We start from the raw sequence: 25,833 nt of genomic DNA on the forward strand, positions 1-25,833 counted from the left end.
ATGATGTGGGACTTATAACCACTGGACATCATAGCTTGCAATGATGTTTGTAAAATAAATGAAAAAAACAAACCATTAGACCATAGATAGTATGATCTTCATACAAGCAGAGATCATGGTAACTTAACAAAAACAAAAGGCAGCCCTTCGGCAGTGTTGCAATCATTCACCCTTGGAAGTGAGCTTTTGTTATACCGTGATTTATTTAAAGATTCATGATGTTACACAGCTGAGAGAAATTATGTAACAAAAATTGTTGTTGAAAATTTTAATAAGATTGAAATGGAGCAGGGAACGAAATCAGGCAATAGTTTATGGAATACCTGATCAGAATCTGGCAAATTGAACTGCCCATATGTAATAGCAGTCCTTGTATATGATTATACATATAGAATTAGGTAAAAAAAAATCCCCTATTGAAATCAACCAACACATGAAACCAGTAAAAGAAAGAGCACTGGAATGAACAAGCTACCTCAATAACGTATGGGATAAAGTACAGATAAATAGAGTGAAAGAAATAACAGCTGCAAAAGAGAATCCGAATCAGGTGTTCAAAACAGACGGACCCCAGCAATATAAAATCAGGGAGATTTTAACTCACAGAATAAAACAGAGAGATGAACTTAGTCTGTTAGAAGGTCCCTGACCAGCCTGCTTATTTCTAACATTTCCTGTTTTATTCCAGATTTCTACAGCAACTGTAGTATTCCATTTCCATTCTCTTTTTTTTGTAGAGGATATAGAGTTTATGTTTTAATACCCAAGTGCTGCTGAACGGGCTGCATTTATTGACAATCCCTAACTGAGCTGGGGATGAGCTGGTAGACTGCTTTCTTGAATTGCAACAGTATTTATGATGAAGGCGCTCTCAAAAGTGCTGTTAAACAAAGTGTTTCAAGATACTGACTCCACAGTGATGAATGTATGGCCATATGTTTCCAAGTCAAGATAAATGAGGCTTCATGGCGATCTTACAAATGCCTGCTGATGTAGAAGTCACTGATTTGGTTGTGGCTGATATGATAAGAGGTACTTTGATAGGCATATGAAAAGGCAGGTTGACCATGTGACCATGTGCCTGCAGATGTGCAGTTTAAATTGGCATCAAACAGAGACATTGGGCCTGTTCCTGTGCAGTACTACTCTATGTTGTTAAGGAAACAAGTTGACATCATAGAATTCTGGCAGTGCATGTAGCAGCCAAGTTCTGCAAGAGGAGGAGAAATTATTTTTATGATGGTGGACAGGGCAGCAATCAAGTGGATTGTTTAGCCCTGAATGGTGCCATTAGCTCGTTCTTTCAATCATGTTTCCCAAGACTCAGCTAGTTCAGCTGATTGTAGTGCTACCAGGACATTCTTGGAGATAGTCCTCAAAAGCACTTCTTTCGAATATCATCATAATAAAATGAGTGATCTGATATCAATAGATTTCTTAGAATCCATTTGACCTAAGGCCATGAAACTTCATGTGCTCTAAACTCCAATATTGAGAACACTGATAACACTCCTTCTGACAGCAGCTGGATGATAAGAGGAAGACTGCTCAAAGAAAAGCAGTTATGTCAAAGAAATGTGACAATGTCAATCTATTGCTCAACATCTCAAAAAAATTTTGCATGCCCCCAAATGTTGCTGGGTGTGCCTTTGTTATCTGGGACTGATGCCTTGGTGAATGGTCATTTGGTTTTATTTTTTTCCCTAGCTGTTTGATAAAACTAAGTGACTAGCAGTTCAGTAACATAAGCACTGTTCTACATTCCCCTGCCTGAAACTAGTTCTAACACTGGGTGACTTTTGAGTTGTCAATTACTGGCTAGTAATGTGAAGCTAATGCACATAATAAAAATCACTCAGACTGTAAAATAGTTTCCAACTAAAATTTGGCACACAACAATCAGGCAAATTGGGTTACAATATTCTCTTGAGTTTGATTCTATTTTATTTATTCTTAAAAATAATTCTCCACAGTTTGGTAAATGTACATTCTATACAATAAAACATAGATACAAATTTGTGCAACTAACATTCTGATACTTAATAATCAACAAATACATTTGATCTGAAGATCCTACTACTAATCTGAAAAAGGAAGAGGTTTCAGTGGTAACGATAATGCATCAGATCTTCTTGCCATGTCCAAATTATTTAGGTTCATACCATGAACTAAAGCAGATCCCCATTTAGCATAATTGAAAATTGGCTTAAATATATCCAGCATTGTGGATGGACAGAGGAAAATATGTAGATTCAAGGATGGGGAAGGCCAGAAGTGGGATGATAATTTTTTTGGAGGACCAGGAGCCAGAAAAGTCTGTAAGCGCGTTCTTACTTTCAACATATGATGTGCATTTTCAGACAAGCAGATACACTGCAGCCCTCACCTCTGGCCCAGTACTTAAATTGGCTAAACAGCAGGTTGTTCCTCACTCTCAGATCCAGGGCCTGCCACTTCAGCACGTTCTCAGGCTTGGGATCTTCTGCCTCAATTGGGCCTATACCCGATCTTTCCAATGCGGGCCAGTGCTTAATTTGGTCAAACCTTTACTTCTTGTTTGCTCTTGGACCTGGGCCCCACCACCTCGACTCTGCCTTGCCTCAGTTCTGCTGCTTCAACCCACCTCCAAGTCCAGTCCAGCAGCTAAACATTGGCTTGTTCCCTGCTCTCGAGCCCAGGCCCCGCCACCTCGATTCAGCCCATACACACCACACAGTTACCATTCTGCACCTTTGAGACTTCAGTCCACACCACAAATACACCAGATTGTACAGGCAGTTCAAGCACTCCACTCCAAAAGGGAAGTTAAAGGGAAGTGATCACTTTCGATAAAGAGTTTATTAATAAAATAGTTAACAGTTGTTTTTGCTGCCAGCAAGTCATCGCTCTGCTTCAGTAGTGCCATCTTAAACCAGAACGGTACTTAAATCAATTCCATTGCAAATTCAAACTGAAAGGTTAAAACATAATGTTACATAAAAGAGGTTAACCCATCAACTTCTGCTCAGTCATTGTTTTCAAAATTCTTTGCAATACCATGCTCAAATATTCTTCTGTAATTAAAGGCATACACTCATACAATTTAGTTGACTTTTGAACAATATGAACAAATTAATTTTAAAATGTTGATATTTGAATTGGCTCAAGATTACTATGCTGCTGATGACTAGAATATTTGAAACAATTAGAATAGATGAAATTGAATTGTCACTGGGATGATAGACATTATCATTGATGTATAATCAGTTAGAATCTCATCTATGAAAAATTTTCAAATCAACCATAAAATGTTATTACTTTGAAAGCACATTTTAAAAAGTACAATAGAGAAATATGGATGGGATGTACAAACTATATCTGTAGTGCATTTACGTAGTTGGAATTACTATAAAGCATAATTCTTCAAACCTGCAAATTTTGAATAAGAGGGCATTATATAAGACACCTTGTTTATCTCTTCACTAATATTCTCCCACACATATCTATCAAACAAACATGTTTGATAATGCTCCAATCTATCAGAGGGAAATTGCTTTTTGAAAGCTTCCTTACAATGCCTGCCAGCTGAGGATCAGTCTGTCCCACTGAGATTCTTAAAAGATTGCAATCATTCAGTTGCCTCAGCACAATTAATTTTAATCCATGAACAAGTTCTTCAAGTTTTACTGGGCCCTACTCATTGCAATCAAAATGACTCCATTCATCTCTGATGTAGCCAGTAATTCAGATAGCAGTACAATTCACATACATAGAACATGGAATAGTACAGCACAGTACAGGCCCTTTGGTACACAATGTTGTGCTGACCCTTAAACCCTGCCTCCCATAAAATGCTCATCCAGTCACACAAATAATCTCTAGGGTTTGGAATAGTATAAAAAGCATGGCTAGACATAAATCAACTTCACTGAATTTGCAGGAATTTCAAAGTCTCTGTGTGCAAGTTTATTCACATTAACTAATATACAATGTCATGCTGAAGGATATCTTTGAAAAATCTACTTACCAGTTACTGATTTAACAAGTTTATAACAGTGTATCATAAAAATAGAAAGCAGAAACTTAAGAAAAATAATTTATTCAAAGGCTAATCATGCTTCAACTAGATCTCAGGCACATTTAGTTTCTGAAATAGTCTTATCTCAAAAATATATCCACAAAGGTACTGTTGCCAAGTTATAACCAAAACTGCTTTAAGGTGGTTTCCAAATATAAATTAATTCATTATGTGCCATGTCATATGACATGGACGATCATGATCTTTCCATGACCATGATTCTTCTTGGCAACTTTTTCTACAGAGGTGGTTTGCCATTGTCTTCTTCAGGGCAGTGTCTTTACAAGAGAGGTGACCCTAGTCATTATCAATACCCTTCAGAGACTGTTTGCCTAGCATCGGTGGCCACACAATCAGGATGTGATATTCACTAGCAGCTCATCCAGCCTAGTTAAATATTAATTAACTTTTTTTTAAAAAGTACTCGAGAAACTGTCATTATTATACCAGAATGAAGATATAATGTGAAGCAAAAATCAAGTTAGAAGAAGCAATCCTTGAACAAGGGGGCAAAATTTTCCATCTCAAGCAACTGGAAGTTCTGCACCTCCAATTCAAAAACATGTGGGTGTTTATTTAAATCAAAATCCTATCAATCTGAAATGAGAATACCAACCTTGGGTTCTTAAACTTAAATTAAATTCTCATTGATTGATTTGCATTCATAGGAAAATGACAATTTGCTTAGGTATTGATTAGGTTAACAATTAGACAAGATTAAAGAAATGGAAATAGGGTATTAGAGAATAAATAAAAATAAACAGAATTATTTGTTTGTTCTGGAAAATACCTATCAACCAACATGGAATGGTTTAGAACACAGGATGAACAAAACAACAAAAGTGGATTGGTAAGTTGAGATTCTATTAATCACATCGGAAATTTAATTTCCTATGGACAAGTGATATGATCTAGCTAGGTAACTATTATGATGAATAAGTATCATTTTTGAGAAGTCATATTTTTCAGAATCAGCCACATTTTGGCAATTAACATTCTACTACAATAACATGTTTAGTTGCAGAAAAATTAATATGGAAAATCTTTGATAAATCATTTTTTCAAATAGTGTATTACAGATGAAAACCAATAAATAAAATTTATGTCACATTAAAATTGCTACCAGAATTATTGCTACATAAAACTAAGAGCAAGAAAGTTGTTTCTTCAACATAGTTAACTCTTTGTGTATGTTCATTTTCCTCTGATTAAAACACAAAACATTCATTTATAAGCTGATATTCATCGAGCTGCTTCTGATTTAATCATTTTTAAAGCTTTGTTTAAAGTAATGGAAACACATTACAATGACAGCATTGAAATATCATCTACATTACAAATTGAAGCACCTAACTGTATACCATACAATATGATAATACACAATATATAGCTATAGGTTGATAGCAAAATCAAAATGATTGAAGATAAAGATTTCCTTTTAAGTTTTGAATTCACATAAATATTTCAATTAACACCAGGTTTGTGCAAATTATGAATATTTGAAACTACAAATATGGATTACATATGACCATTTTTATAACCACAGCCCATGTTAAACTACAATTTTAAGTTGTACATTTGCTTTCATTAAACAGTTTGGTCTAGAAGGCTCATAAAGGACATCTATAATACAAGTTCCACATTCATTACGCTGAGCACCAAGAATTGCTCTACTGTGCCTTTGCAGTAAGTACTCAGGTTGACTAATAGCCATTCAGAGCACCAACTAGAGCTAAGCCAGATATTTTCATTAAGAGCCAAGTCACTCGAAAGAAACTATTATAATCTTTACAGTCAGCAATGACATATCAACCCACCTGATGTTTCTATAAAAACTCAAGATTTCAAAGAAAAGAGGAAAGTGCTTGAATTCATTGTTCTACTGATTACATTTGATTATCTCTTAACTTTTGTGAATTATTACTAAATTTAAAACAATGATATTGTATTTGATCTTAGTAAAATTCCACAGATTATATCAGGTCACATATTTCATCAAATTAGCAGCACATCACATTTGAGAAATAATTAAATCACAAAAGTTATCTAAACTTCACAAGAAGCTTTCAACAAATAACAGAACTGAATAATTAAGGAAGCATGGACTTACCTAAAACACCAAGCCGGTAGTTCACTGTGATGACTATGACATTGCCATAACTTGCTAGTACACTTCCATCAAATATATTTCCTGTGCCTTCCATGTATGATGCACCATGGATGAAGACCATTACAGGTTTTGGTCCACTATCACGAATATCTGAAAGATGAGGTATATTTCAAAATTTTTGGGAAGCTACTTATGTCATTATTATTCATTTGTATTAATATGGATATTTTTAAATCAAAGTTTAAATGACAAAATAAGATTCTCAAGCAAATATTTGGAGTTAATTGTTTTACTGCTAATAAGCCATGTGAATTAATATTATTTAAGATTCCAGCAGGTTTAAAGGCTAATAACATCACTAGCAAGCAATGGTGCAATCATGCTATTTTTAGCTATAAGGGACTTGAGTAAATCAAGAACTACAGTACTTGACATTTGACTGGATTTGACCAGAAGACAAGAGTGAGTTTCTGTTACTGTCACATTGTTGTCTAAGACTTTTTTCTCCCTGTTTACAGATTTACAAAAGTGTGGTGTGAAGAGGTTTGATCCATTTGAAAATCAGCACTTGAAAAGATTGCACATATTTTTGAGAAATCAAGAAGAACAACCAGTTGGGGCTAGACCGTATGCAGCCTACTGTGTTACCGCATTAGACATGATGCTGAAGAAAAAAACTGCTGCGTGCTACACATGTAATGAGGGCTAATATGGAAAACTGATGAATGCTCTGTTATTCGAAGTGGTTAGAAACACAAGAAATTAGTTAACAAGGAGAATGGATATGATCAAAAGCATTGTCAGTCTCTAAAGCATATTCAATATGTATAGTATGCCTTGAAGAAAGCTAGTTTCTACAGAAGTTGACAATAGGTTGGTGGCATTCTTCCTAAAGACTGACACACAGAATATATGATAATAGTGTGAAAGAGTGAAGTTCTTATTTTCAACCTGCTTATTTATTGCTGAAAGTTTCATTAGTTAATTTATCTATAAGCATTTCAAATTAAGATATTTGACCTTAAATATTAACTGTGCTTCTCTTTCCACAGACACAGCATAATCTACTGAGCGTTTCCAGTATTTTGTGTTTATATTTCACATAAATGGATTTTTTCTTCACAAACTAATTAACCAAATATGGATGACTAAGAGTGAATCTATCCGTAAGAGTCACTCTAATAGTTTAATAGTCAAGTAAATTTACTGGTGCATTAAAATGTTAACCAGGTGCACAAACAACTTTATTTTAATTTTCACTAGTGATATTCCAACAAATAAGAATAAAGCAAGAATTTATGGAAACAATACTGATTACAATTTCCATCATCTACACTTGGAATGCAAGTACGCATTAATGATAAAAAGAATATTAACTGTGTGGCTTATTAGATAATTCATCACAAGGTTTTATTTGTTATTACATTATATTAAAGATACACCCTCATAGTATCACCTAACAAAATGGCAATTTGCCATAAATATCTCTGCATATGCAACAGAGCATCTATTGCTATCTGCATGTTAAAGTAGAGGAAATACTGTCAATGGGCTGTCCTTCTTTGCAGTACCCTTTCTATGATTCTAAATAAAGAAAAACAGAAAACACTGGAAACATTCAGAAAATCCAGCAGCATCTATAAAAAGAAAACAAAGTTAAGATTACAGGTTGAATTACAGTGGAGTTTAAGACAAAGAGAAACTCAAAAGTTGGACAAGCACATTAGATGTGAGGCAGGATCATAAAATTACACTCAAGGAGGAAAACACAAATGTATTACAAATTGAGTTCACAGGGCTAACCTGTAAAGAGAGAATGGGATGAAGGGAGGTATGAAATTTTGTGTAGGTTGACATGAAAGCTGAGGCATGTAGGCCACTGAGAAGGCAAGAGAGAGTCAATTCAACAGTAATGAAGCAGTCGACTACTGTTTCATTGTGTGGCAAGAGGCAACCAGAGGATATTTAAGTGGTGATGTTGAGGAAGAGATTGAAAAGATTGAAGAAAGCAACTGTATGACTGTGAATACAGCAGTTGCAAGAGAAGAAAATCTCGATTGAATCAAGCAGTGCACAAAATATTAACCCTGTAGTGGTGGCTGACAGTTTACAGGACAAACAGGACAAGCTTATGGTTACTAGCAGAAGCATAAAAATGTAGCTTTAATTTAGCCGAATAGTAAAGGGGAGAGAATCTTGTTGTAATGTGTTTTGATATTAGATACAGTCAGTGGCCATTTTATTAGGGTACTCCTGTACACCTGCTTGTTAATGCAATTATTCAGTCAGCCAACCATGAGGCTGCAAGCAAATGAATAGAAGGATGCAGACATGGCCAAAGGTTCATTTGCTGTTCAACCAAACATCAGTACAGGGAAAAAAATGCCCTTCCCTTGGACAACATCAGTGGCATGGAGTGGGGAGACTTGCAGCTTGGGCAACTGCCAGACTCCCATACAACCCTGCCCAGGCCTGTGCCCTGGAAACTTTCCAAGGCGCAAATCTATGGTCTATCAAGACTAACGGAGGCCTACACTACACAGAAGGGAAAAAAATGTGATCTCAATGACTTTCAGTATGTAATGATTAGCTGCCAAATGGGGTGTTTTGAGTATCTTAGAAATTGCTGTCCTCCTAGGGTTTTCACGCACAACAGTCCATAAAGTTTACACAGAATAGTACAAAAAACAACAAAACAAAAGAACATCCAGTGAGTGATCTGAGGTTGGAAACAGCTTGTTAATGAGAGAAGTCAGTGGAGAATGGCCAAACTTGTTCAAGCAGACAGGAAGTTGACAGTAACTCAAGTAACTATGCATATCATGTCAAACCTTGAAGTCGATGGTTTACAGCAGAAGACCACACTGGGTTCCGCTCCTGTAGCCACCTTTTTAGCTATCCTCCTATACTGGATATTTGAGTACTGCTTGGATTTCCAGCATCTGCAGATTTTCTCGTTTGTGATTGAGTGTAGGTTGCTGGGGAAATTCTTTGATCAGAGAGTATGTGTTGAAAATGGAGAAGGGAGACCACAAACAGAATTCACAATTCTAAATGTGAAAACTATGCAGGCATGGAGAAAAGCACTGGATACAATGCAATGACTGCATCATAGCAGCTATAAAAGAACGAGGTGATAATAATAACCTGAAGCTGAAGCGTATAAGATCAGCACCTTGGAAAGTTCGATGAGAAGTGCAAAATAGTGAGGACAGAGCCATCATCAAGAATCTGTTGTTTGATTAAAACATGTCAATATTTCCTTTCTATTTTGAAAGCCAGATAATATTTATAGATATGATAACTTCATGATGGGTTAAGAGACAAGCCATTGAATGCAAACATTGATATTGACTGTTAGTGTTGATCAAAGTCATCAGCACTATAAAAAAAATCATTTGGTGTATTCAAAAAATCTGTGTCATTTGAGATCTATACCTGTTTTATCTGATAATTTATTAGATTATCCCTACTCCGAATCAGAATTATAACTAAAGTGGAATTTGTTTAATAAAAAGATGCTAAAAAGGAAGAGCACGTCTATTTTTCAACACAAAGCATGGGCTTCAAAGTATTAATTAAAAGCTTGGTCATTGTCCTAATCCATGTTCCAATTTCCTTATAGCTATTGAACGGCAAGGGAGATCTTTGCTTGAGAAGCATTTGAATTTTACATTATTAGTTTTCACGAGCAATAATGTTATATAGATATTCTGGTCAAAAAGTATATACACATTGCTGTGTCAAAAGATAAAAGTCCAAAATCAACCTATCTGGTTTTAATATCTGGAAAATTCAAATAATTATAAGGCATGCATTAATGCAAACAGAAGAAAGCAACTTTTTACATGTTAAATTATATGTTTTTTAATTGATACTGTGGTTAACCCACAACCCCACATGTCAACAAAAATATGACCTTAAAAATACATTGTTTCAGTAAAGTTCTGTCGCATCAGTGAAAACTGCTATAATCAAGTACTTTGGTAAAATCGCATAAAAGCATTGAAGTGATAAAATGTAAACAACAATTAGTCAAAAAATCTGAAAGTTAAGTGCTAAAAATCTGCACTTAAAAATATCTTAAAAATATTTTAGAAGGGAGGAAAAAATTAGACAATCATCGTCATGCATATTGGTTTGGCGTCAAAAAAATACCTTCGTCTTCTGCGCCATCATTATCACCTAAATCATCAGCCTGTTTCTTTGCAAGGGGACCTAGGATCAAACATGAAGAAAATGGAGGAAAAAAAAAGAGAATTCAAGAACATACATGACTTCAGAAAATCTAGAAAATATCATTATAAAATGTTTCTTGAAAAATTGAAATGTAAGATTTTATATTTTGAAAAATAGTAACTGTACAAAATATCTAAAAATGTATAAAGGATAAAAATCCCTAAAATACATTTCATATTTAAAATTTAAATTACAACAAAAGCTTTTATCAGATTTGTCTAGAAAGAAATCTGTATCAACTACAAAAAAAAACCAGAACAATATACCCACCATTTCAAGAAAAGAGAAAAATTACTTTAACTCTTGTTAGTAAATGATCAACCTATTAGACAGGTGACAAATTTAAAAATACTAAATCTTTTTCACAGTGATCAAGTATTTATTAGGGGTTTCATTTAGGTGTTGGCGTGATATGCTTCTGGATGTCTTTTAAATTCAAATCACAAAATACAAAAAAGCAGCAAAAATTGGGAAGAAAGTCATTTCAGGGATACTATACAAAACAAAGGATTTCAAAGACATCAATTCCAGTGAATTTTGCATTCAAAAGATAGCATCAATGGGCAACAATGGATGATTATCAACTTTTGCCAATCCTAAAATATTGTTTCAATATCATACTGCAACAGGAACTTAGACTGCAAAGTTAATCTAGCACAAAAGTGAAATAATTGGCAAAAGTTATATTTCATAATAATGCATAGAGGTGTCACATTTTTCTAGACTTGATAACAATAAAATGCTGATTTGTTTTTAATTGTATACATTTATATGAGATAGTAATTGCATGGTGAATTGGTTTTATTATAGCAGAGCCATTTTAGGTTTTTAAACCTGACTGGATCACTTAACATGTAACATTTTCTCAGCAATAAACTACTGAAAAGATTTTTAACTTTCTCCTTTTGATCAAATAAAGAATTTTAGATATTTTCTATATAAAAGTATTAAGTGGCAGAAAGTTAAAACTTATGCTTGTAGATCATTCCTTACTGTAGAAAAACACGCATTCATATTATTTAGAGGTGAAAGTCAACATTGATTTTTTTATGCAGCCAGAAAAGCAAACATATGAGGCACCACCATCAAGCATCACAGTGTCATGCGAGTAACAATGGAAACAATCACTGTGTCCAGAACTATTATACAGTAACAGCAATCTCACACAAAGTCCTTTCAACAAAAGAAAACTGCTCATGCTAGGTAAGAATGTAAATGATTTCTCCATGCATTGCAAAGAAGCACAACTAGGAATAATGAACATGAAGGATAAACTAAATTACACAATACAAATATTAAAAATCAGATAATGCATTTAATATTTTCTTATTGAAAACATTTTCTAGCAATTGTATAATTTATTAGAATCTGAAGGAATGAACATTGACTCTAGCATTCTATTTCAATATTGCTATATTTTGTATTACCAATTATGAAAAGATAACAATTCATTGCAGTGAAAGGAAACACTTAAGTAACAAATGAACCAAATGCAAGGTTCTATGTGTCTTAGTTTATTAAATGCATGTGTCGTTCCTGAAAATGAAAGTGCCCAAAGCAATATTTGCTGCCAAATAAATAATACCATTAATAATAAAACTAATAACTTTAATAGTATTCACATAACAAAAAAAGCTTTAGTAATAAATTTAAAACTAAGTTAGATTTCCTTGGATGTGAAACACAAGCATTTGTCCAATATTGTACTACAAGTTGCAATTTCATGAAGTAAAACTATCTTCTTTTGTACAAGAAAGCACAATGTGTAAGTAATGCAAAATTAACTCTAACCAAATTGATGTAATATAATCATATTAAGATGTATCCACAACTTACTCTCCTTCCAATTCAGATATCATGCCAGATGAGATCCTTTCCTGCCCAATTTCTGAGATTCAGTTATGTTACTACTAATAATCATGAGCACATACTGTACGTTTGATATTCATCTTCTGATATTTTAAATCCAGCTAAAGCTTCTGAGCATTTGTTCAAATCCTTCAAGAGCACTTTGTGCAGAACAATGCCAAAGTTCTTCCACAACATTAATAAATAGCCCTGCCCAAGAGTAAAACTGATAATAACATCAACAGGTTTTAAAAATGCTAAATGAGTTAGACGTAATTACAAACAAGCACATTTTCAACCCATCATCCAGACTTCATATTTTCAAAAATATATTTTCAGGATTCTTGAATGCAAATGTCAAAACAACCACTGAAAGGGAAAAAAAAAACAAATGAAGCTAGTCATCGAACTGTTCTCAATTGAAATGAAAATACAAATTCATAAGAATTTATGTGTAGATTGAGAAAAGATAAGCAAAAAATGTGATTGTTTTTCCATAAACGATTAACACCAATACATACATCGTGATATTCCTACATTTAGTAAATATAGCCTTATCTTTAAGTACCTTTGGTTAGCTAAGCAATTATAGTACTTTCCAAGTAACAGTTCACTGGATTGGCATTACATTAGTTGTGACAAATAAGACAGAGGATACACAATAAGTATCCTCTAAATAAGGTAAATTTATGATCCTTCCCTTCAAGTCCTCCAATAAATTGGCCCCCTAATCAGCTGGAAAAATACTGAGGTGATCTTTTCATGTTATGAACAGCAGCAACAATAAGAACCACAGACATTCAGTTGTGTAAACTTCAGTAAGTTTTGACTTCCAAACATCAAATTTGGGAATGACCATGACTTACTGACTGACAATTGGTCTGCTCTGATATTGGATCTGAGATTCCACCAATGATGCCGATGTTTTGGGCTGAGACCCTTCATCAGCACTGTCCAATCTCAAACAATAGAAAACCTGCAGATGCTGTAATTCCAAGCAACACACACACAAAATGCTGGAGGAACTCAGCAGGCCAGACAGCATCTATCAACGTCAGCCTGAAATGTTTATTGTTTGTTCCTTTCCATAGATGCTGCCTGGCCTGCTAAGTTGCTCCAGCATTTTGTGTGTGTTGCTTGAACTGGTTAATTGAGCTTACCATGTTGTTCTCATCCCACATCTCCATCAATTGATGGCAACAACAAAAAAGGGCAAAAGGGTGAGGGGATAAAAAGCAATTCATTGCACTTGTAGTGCCTGATGCACCACAACATCCTCTAGGCCAGTACCATAGACGCAATGGGTAACAATGCAATTTCTGTAACCAGGAAAAAGAATATGTTAGGATTAAATTATATACCTTTTGCACAGAAATAGTTGTTGCAAATAGAGCAAAAGTAATTATGTCCTAATGCAAGGTCTCGACTTGAAACCAACCACCCCTCTACTTCCACAGATGCTACCTAATCCACGAGTTTAACAGAAATCTTTGCACACTGAGTAAATCGACCTATTTTATACAACTTTCACTTTATTTCTATACTATTACAATTAAACAGAAATTGTGAATATCAAAATTAAGTTCATAGTACATAAATAAGCCTTTAATAATTTGTAAAAGAAACTACAATTAAGTTTCTGAAGATATAATAAGTATGCAAAATAGAACATGCAAAGTTGAATGAACTTGCAGTTTGGAACATAAACAGAAGGTCAAGCAACATCAGTGGGCCTAAATCTCAAACTTTGTTTCCCTTCTACAGTATATATGCTGCCTAACCGGCTGAATGGCCCAAGTATTTGTCTTTTTTTTTTGTCAGATTTCCAGCATCTGCAAACAAGAATTGCTCTCAGTTGCCTTGCATGTTATAGATTGCATGGTATATTTTGGCACTTCAATAACATTTAAAGAACTTGAAATTCTTTGGATGTGGAAAGAAACTTGAGTTTGTTCCAGACATATTAAATGAACTAATTGTAAATAAAATACTGTATATAAAAAAAATGTCAGATTAAGGCATACTAAATTATATAAACATTCAATTTACAAGTAAATCAGCTGAACAGCTCAAAATGTTAAACTGTTTTGAAGGTTCCTGAGTTGAAACTTCAGGAATGACAGATAAGCATTGGATGATAAATATTAGCAAATCGAGATTTATCTTCAGAGATGCCCATTATAAAGAGATTACCGACAGGCTGTACAAACTTTATGTCAGTGTTTGACATGATCATATAATAAAAATGGAGCTGGGTATGTTTTACAATACAATAGCATTTATTGGTGACAACTATCTATATTATGAATGGAAACACCAACATGCAGATATGGTTGAATACATCAAAATAATAAAACATAAAGCTGATTTTACTATTGACAAATATGGACCAGTATGGATGAAGCACATATTAAAAAACCATTAACAAAACTGAATTTGATAACTATTCATCATTCAGAAAGTTACTGGTTATGTTGACGACATGTTTTAAGCATGTTAAAAACTCCATTTCACTTGTTAATGTTCTTTCTCTTAAAACAGGAAAAAGGAAACCAAGTTGTGGATGTATATTTACATTATATGACATTTTAATTCCCAAATGTTTTGAACTATCAAAGGCCTTTAACTAGTGAACTGCTTGGAACTCTCCCATTGATTTATATAAGGTTCCAAGCAAGTTTCAGTCTTGGTGGGGCATTTCTTCATCATTACACACTTCCAGATGTTAAGTACCAATGTTAGCAATGGGGAAAAAGTAGCCAGCTCCGTATTGGGAAAACTAGAGCAACACACACAAGATGGACAGTAGGCCATGGAATAAAGCTGGAAGAACTCAGCAGGACAGGCATCATCTATGGAGAGAAATGAACAATTGACATTTTGGGTGAGACCCTCCATCAGGAATCGAAGACAGTAGAAGCCCGAATAAAAAGTTAGAGGGAGGGCAAAGACCACAAGCTGTCAGGAATTAGATGAGTCAAGGTGAGAGGAGAAAGGTAGGTGGATGGCAGAGGGGGGATGAAAGTGAATGTGTGAAACTAGGAAGTGATAGGTGGAAGAGGCAAAAGGGTGAAGAAGGAATATGACAGAACAGGACAGTAAACCATGGAATATAGGAGGTGAGGAACCAGATGAAGGTGATTAGCAAGTCATGAAAGTAGGGGAGAGGAAGAGGTGAAAGGGCCGCCTGAATGAGGGAATACAAAGTAGAGGGGGTAAATAGAGGAGACGGGTTTCCAGGAGCTAGAGAAATCAATATTAATGCTGACAGGTTGAAGATTATCAAGATGAAATATGAGATGTTGCTCCTTTGTCATGGCAGTAGTGGCAACACATTATTGTGGGAATAGGAAGTGGAACTGAAATGAATGACCACCAGAAGATGGTGGCTGTTGCAGCAGATGGAATAAAGATGATCAATAAAGCAGTTCCCCAATGTGCATTGTGTCTCACAGGTGGCCACACTATATGCAATAAGTGACCCCAGTAGAGTCACAAGTGAAGTGCTGCCTCACTGGAAAGACTGTTTAGGGTCCTGAGTGGTGGTTAGGGAGGAAGTGCAGAGGTAGATATAGCACGTGTCACTGTTGCAGGAATAAGTGCCAGGAGGAAGAATAGTGGTGAAGGAGGAGTGGACAGGGGAGTTGAGGAAGGAGCAATCCCTGAGGAATGCAGAGTGAGGAAGCAGTGAAGGAAAGATGAGCCTAGTAGTGGGATCCCATTGGCGATGGCAGAAATTGGGAACAATGATGAATTGGATGCGGAGCTCATGGGATGATCGGTGCTGATGAGGGAACCCCTATCCCTACTATATCCACAATATCCATTTGGACTGTTGCATTCAGTTCTGGTCACCTCATTAAAGAAAGGATACAGAAGCCTTAGAGAGGATTCAGAAGATATTTATCAGGATGATACCCGGATTGTGAAGCATGTCTTATGAGGATAAGTTGAGTGAGCCAGGGTTTTTCTCACTTGAGAGGAGGATGAGAGATTAATTGATAAAGGTGTACAAGATTATAAGAGGTAAAGATCAACTAGACAGCTGGAGACATTTTACCAGGGTAGAGAGATCCAAGAGGGCATAATTTTAAGGTGCTGAGAGGAAGGTACAGGGGTGATGTCACAGGCAGATTTATTACACAGTGTGGTAGATATGTGGCACACACTGCCAAGGTGGTGGAACAGAAAAATAAATTAGGGACATTTAAGAGACTCTTTGGTAAATAGATGAAAGTAAAATGTAGGGCTATGTGGGAGGAAAAGGTTAGATTGATCTTAGAGTTGGTTAAAGAGTTGGCACAACATTAGTGGGCCAAAGGGCCTGTATCGTGCTGGACTGTTCTATGTCGCACGTTCAGTGTTGGGGTGGGGGAATGGAGTGAGGGCACACATTCATTAAATGGAGGAAATATGTCTCCAAAAAATTTGTAGATGCTGGAAATCTAAAGCAACAACAAAGAATGCTGCATTTAATTAGCAGACCAGGCCACAATTATGAGAAAAGAAACAGAGCCAATATTTCAGGTCAGAGACCTTTAGTCAGAATTGAAAGGTAGACCAAATAATCTTGTAAAGCTGTACTGAATTTGGGGAAGAGGGAAATGCCTCTTATAGGGTAAAACTGGTGTAACTATGAGGATAAATAGTTAGCTGGTCAATTAGTAAAATAGAGCAGACGGAGGTCGAGAACATAGAGAAGTAACTGTGGGAATTGCAAAATGCAAAGCAGGAGATTGAGCCCAGCAGATCAAAGAGGGCATGTCCTCCACTCCCACATTATAAAAAACACAAGATAAGGTAATATTGGTGACTGAATGGACCAAGAAATCCAGTTACCCAAAGTTACAAAATTCACTTCAATTGTCCCTGAAGTTGAATGATGTAACAGGAGTAGAGTTTCCCTCGCTTCTCATACATTTCCCATACTTCTGCTCTGACCCCTCTCCTCGTGAGCAAAACAAGGATAGAATTTCCTTGGTCCTCACCTACCACCCCACCGCCCTGTGTTCAACAGATCTTTCTCTGCAATTTTGGCCAACTTCATAGAGGTTCCATGACCAGACACATCTTCCATTCTGCTCTCCTTTTAGAATTTCACAAGGACTGTTCCCTTCATGACTCCACAGTCCAATGTTCCATCTGCTAGCACTTTCCTTTGCAACCACAGGTGATGCCATACTTAGCCATTCATTTCTTCCTTTTCCACCATCCGGGGACTGAAACAGTCTTTCCTATTGAATCAGAATTCCCTTGCGCCTCTTTCAATTCAGTCTAATGCATTCAGTGTTCACAATGTGGTCTCCTATGCATTGGAGATACCAAATAGATAGAACAATTGTTTTTGCAGAACACCTGTAAAATACCTTTGTGAATACCTTCACAATTGAGAACATCCTGACTGGCTGCATCACTGCCTGGTATGGGAACTGTACTTCCCTCAATAACTGGACACTACAGTGAGTGGTGCGGACAACCAGTGCTTCTGTAGATGTGAACTTCCTACTATTCAGGAGAGTTAAAAAGACAGGTGTGTAAGAAGATGCCCATAGGATCATTGGGGACCTGAGTCACCCCAACCACAAACTGTTCCAGCTGCTACCATCCGGAGCATAAAAGCCAGAAAAAAAAACAGGCTCCAGGACAGCGTCTTCCACCAGCCCATCAGGCTGATTAATTCATGTTGATACAAGTATATTTCTATGCTATATTGACAGTCCTGTTTTACATACTATTTATTATAAATTACTATAAATTGCACATTGCACAATTAGATGAAGATGTAACATAAAGATTTTACTTCTCATGTATCTGAAGGATGTAAGTAATAAAGTCAATTCAATACAATTCAACCTGCTCATAGTGGCAACCCAGAGCTCCCTTTATGTTCCACTTTAATTCCTCACTTCCACTCTGACCTAATGTTCACAGTAAAGCACTGAAACTTTAGCAGCATCTCACTTTCCAGTGGGTCACATTGCAGTCTTCTGGATTCAATATTGAATGTTACAACTTGATTACTCAGTCTGTACCAATCATCCACCTGTAATATTCATTCAGCTTGTTTTATTAAACCTTTTTTTTAACATTTATTTTCCTCTCTCTGGGAAAGGAGCATATGCCCAGTATGATCTGCTCTGCATTTTGCAACTCCCGTATTCTTTTTATGAAGTTCTATACTATAGAATAGGCTCTTTGGTCCAATTCATCCATGCCATCCAAGATGTTTATCTCGTTTCAGTATTTTTTGGTCTATGTCCACACACTCTACCTGCTCCCATTCATTAAGTGTCTTGTTAAACTTGTTTACAGCTTATCCTCGTGGTTATCTTGCAATTACCTTCTCAAGTATATCCCACACCCCCAACCTCCCTGCAGTTTTAGAAGCTTCTTTTACTTTCTTCTACAGTTACAACCTGAAACATTGACTTTATGTTTCTTCCCACAGAAGCAGTCTCACCTGATTTTCCATTTTTGTCTCAGTTTTAAAATCTACCATGTGATAATATACAATCATTATATCATTATTCACACAATGATCCAAAATGTCCTTAAAATGATGAAAGTTCACACGGTACTAGTTCTGACTTGAAGAAGTTCATATTATTAATTCAAAACAATTCAATGATAACAACAAAAACTGCCTTCACATTTTAAGGGTGGCTGCACTTACTCTAAATACAATGTGATGTTCCTGAGAAGAGTATTGCTGCTGGATTACAAAGTTAGCCTCTAAAACCTCAGAACTAATTCACCCAAATATCTTTGATCATTACTGTATGTTGAAGAAGTTCTTTTGCATATAGCCTTTCATTAGTGTTCATTACATTTCTCATAAAATAAAACAAAAACAATCTTTAGGAAATGATAATTATTTGTATCTGTATTGACCTGCTCTGGGTCCAAATACAATTCATGTGGAACAATAAATAAAGTTCCAAATAATAATTAAAGGTAGAGTCATAGGAAACATTTATATGTTCAGGAACAGTTATCACCCCTCAACCATCAGGCTCTTGAACCAAAAAGGATAACTTCACTCAACTTCACTTGCTCAATGAAATGTTCCCACAACGTACGGACCCACTTTCAAGGGCTCTTCATCTCATGTTCTCAATATTGATCTATTATTCTTCCTTTTTTTTTGTATTTGCACAGTTTGTTGTCTTTTGCACACTGGTTGAATGTCCAAGTTGGTGCGGTCTTTCATTGATTCTATTACAGTTTTATTTTATTATGGATTTATTGAGTATGGTCACAAAAATGAATATTAGAATAGTATATAGTGACATATATGTACTTTTATAACAAATTGATTTTGAACATTGAACAATGTCTATTTATTAAAAGTATGTATTTTAGTAATTTACCATCAACTTTAATTTTGCATTATAAACATCTATGTTGACAACTGTAATGGAAGTTTCCCTTATGTAAAAGGTCATGTTTCAATTATCAATTATCACTCTATTCTCAATAAAGCTAAGGGCCATCACAAAAGAAGCTGTATAACTACAGCATTAAGAACATTACATAGCTTACTTCATCATAATGTGGATATGTGAATGGAGATATGAACAGATTACTTGATCTTAAGTGAACACTGATTTACAGCTGCACATCCTGGACTAATTATCAGAAACCCTCTGATCCCAATTCACATGAAGACTTTAAATAATCTTTACTGTTACAGAGAATTTGATGTTATCTTAAAAATTCTGCACTGGAACACAACATCCCATTGAAACTTCCATCCTAAATCCCTTTGTCCTAGTATAATATAGCATTTCCTTGAAAAGCTATAATATAGTTCAACACAATCATATCCTTAGCTCTAATCAACAAACCTCAAAACCTGGGCCTCTGTAACTCTGCAATTGGATCCTTGACTTTCTCACCTGCAGACCACAGTCATTGCAGATAGGAAAAATGTCTCCTTGTCACTGATACAGGTGCACTTCAAGGATATGTGCTTAATCCACTTCTCTACACTTATGACTGAGTGGCTAGGCAAAGCTAAACATCATCTATAAATTGACTTAACTATTGTTGGCAGAAATTCAGATGGTGATAAGGAGCAAGGTAGATCATCTGGTTGTGTGGTGTCTCTCAGCATCAGTAAGACCAAGGATTGATTGTGGACTTCAGGAAGGGGAAGTCAAGGGAACACATGCCAGTCCTCATCAAGGTATTAGCAATGGAAAGTATGAGCAATTTCAAGTTCCTGGGTGTTAACATCTTTGAAGATCTAACCTCAAACCAACATATTGAAGCAATTACAAAGAAAGCACGTCAGTGGCTATATTTCATTATGAGTTTGAGGAGATTTGGTTTGTCACCAAAGAGAATTGCAAATTTCTACAGATGTACTGTGGAGAGCATTCTAACTAGTTGCATCACTGTCTGGTATGGAAGGGCCACTGCACAAGATCGAAAAAAACTGCAGAAAGTTGTAAACTTGGCCAGTTCCATCATGGGACACTAGCCTCCCGAGAATCCAGGGCACCTTCAAAAGGTGAAGCCTCAAAAAGGAGGTCCATTATTAAAGATCCTCATCATCCAGCACATGCACTCTTCTCACTGCCGTCATCAAGGAGTTACAAGAGCCAAGAGGCACACACTCAATGTTTCAGGAACAACTTCACCATCAAACTTTTGAATAGACAATGAATCCATGAACACTACATTACTACTTAATATAATTTACAGCTTTTTTTATTATTACTATGTAATGAATTGTACTGTTGAAACAAAACAGCAAATTACATGCCATATATCATTGATATTAAACCTGATTCTGATTTCTTTCTGAATTCCTGCATTCTCACTTCAGATTAAGGGTTAGAACTAAAATGGAGATCATTGTTTTAATTCATTGCTGATAAAGAGTTCTAAAAAGAGTGCCAGAGAGAGAGAGAGAGAGAGAGATAAATTCAGTGTTCCTGTTTGTTTATCTGTACTCACAGAAATACTCCTGTCTGCCCAAGAAACAATTTTGACTTATTTTTTAAAAAATCATATACTGTATGTTCAGCAGGCAAGAATGAAAGAGTTTGATTTCATATTGATAAGATCAATGCTATTGAAGTGGAACTCTGACAGCAACTACTGTGCAGTTAAACATGGAAGTCCTGATGCAATATATCAGAATTGTGAAGAGACACATGGCATTGAAATCTATAGCATATGACTCTGACATAAAACAGGTTTATATTGCTAGAGGAAAAGTTGTAGTTTGTATAGTTTCCTGTAATTGTATTTTAAAAGCTATAATTAGTCTTAATTTGGTGGTAATGTGCCAAATATTGAAAATTTACTTTAAAAAGGATTATAGAGTCATAGAGCACTATAGCACAGTAACAGGCCCTTTGGCCCATCCAGTACATACTGATCTGCCTTTCTGCCTAGTTCCAACTAAGTGTACTCAGACCATACCCCTCTCATCCATTTATCTATCCAAATGTCTCTTAAATATTGCATTGAGCCTGCATCTACCACTTCCGCTGGCAGCTCATTCCACACTTTTCACCTATCCCCAGCTCTGAGTAATGAAGTTTCCCCTCAGATTCCCCTTAAATATTTCACCTTTCACCCCTAACGTATGACTTTTAGTTCTAGTCTCACCCAACCTCAGGGGAAAAGCATGCATGCATTTACCCTACATATACCTGCCGTAATTTTGTATACCTCTGAGATCTGTTATTTTCCTATGCTCTAGGGAATAAAGTCTTAATCTATTCAACTTTTACCTATAACTCTGGTCCTCAAGTCCTGGCAACATTGTGGTAAATTTTCTCTGCACTCTGTTAATTTTATCAATATCTTGACTGTAGATATGTCACCAACATTGCACACAATACTCCATATTCAGCCTCACCGATGTTTTAATCATCTTCAATATAACATTCCAACTCCTATACTCAGTGCTCTGATTTATGAAGGCTAATGTGTCAAAAGCACTCTTTATGACCCCATCTACCTGTAACACCAGCTCCTGGGAAGTACAGATCTGCATTCCCAAATCCTATCACATACCTCAGTGCTCTACTGTTCACTGTGTAAATTCTACACTGGTCTGCCCTGCCACAGTGCAACACCTCACACTTGTTTGCAGTAAATTCCATACACACTTGCTAAGTTTCATTCCTTCAGCTCTTAATTACTGTTGAAGACTTAACCCATTTGTTTTATTTCTATTCCCTCTTATTTCCATCACTTATTTCTCTGTTTTTATTTCTACACATAATGTTGCATTGATTTCAATGTCTTATGAGTAACTGCACAAAATTTACAGCAGAAATAATCAATTCAAGCAGCAGATCGACAGTTCGTTGATTCCATTTCAGGTGAGATAATTAATGTTTGAGACACAATCAGTAAGGAGTATTCAATCTGATTGGTTAAAGATATATAGTGTTACTTAGACCATAAGACATAGGAACATAATTAGGCCATTCAGTCCATTGAGTCTGCTCCTCTATTCGATCATGGCTGATCCTAGATCCCTCTCAACCTCATACGCCTGCCTTCTCACCATATCCTTTGATGCTCTGACTGACCAGGAAACTATCAACTTCCATTACAGTCTGTGGCACAGCATTCCACTTATTTACTACACTCTGGCTAAAAAAAACCTCCTCACCTGTGTTCTAAAGGTCACCCCTTAATTTTGAGGCTAGGCCCTCTGGTTCTGGACACTCCCACCATAGGAAACTTCCTCCCCACATCCACTCTAAAAAGACCAATCAATATTCGATAGATTTCAATTAGGTCCCCCCTTGTTTTTCTGAATTCTAGTGAATGCAGGCCCAGAGCCATCAAACACTCTTCATATGACAAGCTATTCAATCCTGGAATCATTTCAGTGAACCTCCTTTTAACCATCTTCAGTTTCAGCACATGCTTTCCAAGAAAAAGAGCCTAAGACTGCTCACAATACTTACTGAGTACTCACCAGTGCTTTATAAAGTCTCAACATTACATCCTTGTTTTTATATTCTAATTCAATTAAAATGAACGCTCATATTGTATTTACCTTCCTCATCACTGACTCAAACTGCAAAAGAATAGGTGAACTCAATAATATTAGAGTTATCACCCTTGCTCACCTCAGTATCTTTTCAATGTGTGAATGGAAGAAGGTATTAATTACCACTTATTGACAAGGTACAGGGGCTAGTTTTCCTCATGTAAACACACTGACTGCCAAATGTGATAGATTTATATTCAAACCCCAAAAGATCAATGGTGGCTTTTTGAACTTCAGAGGTGAAACACAATCTACCAAACAATTTACTAAATAAATACTATTTTCAAAACATTTGCAGAACATTTTGAATGGAAAGTTTAAAACAAGCCTGTTTGTTGCAAAAGATCACAGGTTTACTACCCAACATCTTTTAAAATATTTATTAACAGTAGTTTGTAAGTACATTTACAAATATTGTTGCTATATAAAATGAAATATAAAATTAAAATTTCTAAGCCTTTGTCTAATATACATTTAATGAAACAAAACCCAAATCAGGCCTGAATCACTTTTCTGAACGACCAATTCTACCAAATGTCATTGACAAGTTGAGGTATTATTAACCTAGCTGTCCAGCAGAAGTTGTACATTTAAAATTCTCCTGTTTCTTACCAGAAATTTACAAACCCCCATAAGAAAGCTGATTGGATGTTGCTACTCGTGACTTTCATTTGAACATCTGATCAAGAACCTCAGCAAAGTAGGAGTATATTGAACAGGAGCATGTGTAGGCCAGGAGCCTATTGTGCCAATCAGCTCTGTAACAGAAACTGTTACAGTCTGGTTGTGAGGGCCCGAATGCTTCGGAGCTTTTTCCCAGACGGCAGGAAGGAGAAGAGATTGTATGAGGGGTACATGGGGTCCTTCATAATGCTGTTTCCTTTGCGAATGCAGCGTGTAGTGTAAATGTCCGTGATGGCAGGAAGAGAGACCCCAATGATCTTCTCAGCTGACCTCACTATCCGCTGCAGGGTCTTGTGATCCAAGATGGTGCAATTTCCGAACCAGGCAGTGATTCAGCTGCTCAGGATGCTCTCAATACAATCCCTGTAGAATGTGATGAGGATGGGGGGTGGGAAATGGACTTCCCTCAGCCTTCGCAAAAAGTAGAGACGCTGCTGGGCTTTCTTTGCTATGGAGCTGGTGTTGAGGGACCAGGTGAGATTCTCCATCAGGTGAACACCAAGAAATTTGGTGCTCTTAATGATCTCTACCGAGGAGCAGCCAGTGAGTGAATGGGCCAGTGAAGGAGTGGAGATTTGAGGCTTTGACTCAAGAGGCTTCGTCAAGAAGAGGCTGAGGACGAGCTTCACTCCAAGTGAGTTAAGGCCGGGTAAGTTCCTTTCAAAGGAAAACGTTTCAAAAGTTGAGGCAAGTATTGGGTAGGTCATGGCACCTGAGATCGGCCCCATGGTTTGTTCATCCTGCAGCATGAGGGAAATCAGGGATACTTCCAGTGTCCCTGACGACTATGTGTGCAGGAAGTGTGTCCAACTGCAGCTTCTGGCAGACCGCATTGAGAATCTGGAGCTGCAATTGGATTCATACTGGAGCATCCGCAATGCTGAGAAAGTTGTGAATAGCATGTTCAGTGAGTTGGCCACACCACAGGTAAAGGCTACGCAGGCAGAAAGGGAAGGGGTGGTGATGCACCATCAATATCTCTCTCTGAGACATGAAGGCGAGATATCGCCTTTTATTGACTGGAAGAAAGAACAAGCAGTAGTTGACCACCATACTACATCCTGGAGACTGAGGGCCGGGCTCAGGTCTCAATCGCTTTTATACCGGGGTCTGTGGGAGGAGCCACAGTCTGTGGGAGGGGCCATAGGAGTAGTCAGCAGGGGGCGTGTCCAGACAGGTATATGTAGTTCACCACATTGGCCATTAGACAGCATAGCAGTAAGCAGGTAGTGCAGGAGTCCCCTGAGGTCATCTCCCTCCTAAACAGATATACTGATTTGGATACTGTTGGGGGAGATGTCTCATCAGGGGAAGGCAGCAGCAGCCAAGTTCATTGTACCATGGGTGGCTCTGCAGCACAGAAGGGAAGGAAAAGGAGTGGGAGAGCTATAGTGATAGGGGATTTGATTGTAAGGGGAATAGATTGGCATTTCTGCGGCAGCAAACGAGACTCCAGGATGATATGTTGCCTCCCTGGTGCAAGGGTCAAGGATGTCTCTGAGCGGCTGCAGGACATTCTGGTGTGGGAGGGTGAACAGCCAGTGGTCGTGGTGCACATAGGTACCAACGATATAGGTAAAAAACGGGATGAGGTCCTACAAGCTGAAGTTAGGGAGTTAGGAGATAAACTAAAAAGCAGGACCACAAAGGTAATAATCTCTGGATTACTACCAGTACCACGTGCTAGTCAGAGTAGGATAGGAGGATATTTCAGATGAATACGTGGCTTGAAAAATGGTGCAAGGGAGAGGGATTCAAATTTCTGGGGCATTGGAACCAGTTCTGGGGGAGGTGGGACCGGTATAAACTGGACGGTCTGCACCTAGGCTGGATTGGAACCAATGTCCTAGGGGGAGCGTTTGCTAC

At 36.8% G+C, this 25,833-nt stretch overlaps 1 protein-coding gene across 7 annotated transcripts in view; it reads right to left on the reverse strand.

Annotated features, from left to right (window-relative positions):
- nlgn1 (neuroligin 1) overlaps positions 1 to 25,833 on the reverse strand; it is a 517,723-nt gene that overhangs the window by 455,874 nt on the left and 36,016 nt on the right. Inside the window, exons 2-4 of one of the 7 annotated variants that reach the window (XM_059989126.1) lie at positions 13,786 to 13,792; positions 10,326 to 10,365; positions 6,168 to 6,317 (exon numbers count right to left, since the gene is read on the reverse strand). In XM_059989126.1, coding sequence (XP_059845109.1) covers positions 6,168 to 6,317; positions 10,326 to 10,365; positions 13,786 to 13,792 — 197 coding nt within the window. Of the gene's footprint in view, positions 1 to 6,167; positions 6,318 to 10,325; positions 10,386 to 13,785; positions 13,793 to 15,630; positions 15,644 to 18,567; positions 18,584 to 25,833 lie in introns of all 7 variants that reach the window. The other 6 variants (XM_059989108.1, XM_059989098.1, XM_059989150.1 and 3 more) reach the window with 6 other exon arrangements.

The sequence above is a fragment of the Hypanus sabinus genome, chromosome 2 (genome assembly GCF_030144855.1).
Source record: "Hypanus sabinus isolate sHypSab1 chromosome 2, sHypSab1.hap1, whole genome shotgun sequence".
NCBI lineage: Eukaryota > Metazoa > Chordata > Chondrichthyes > Myliobatiformes > Dasyatidae > Hypanus > Hypanus sabinus.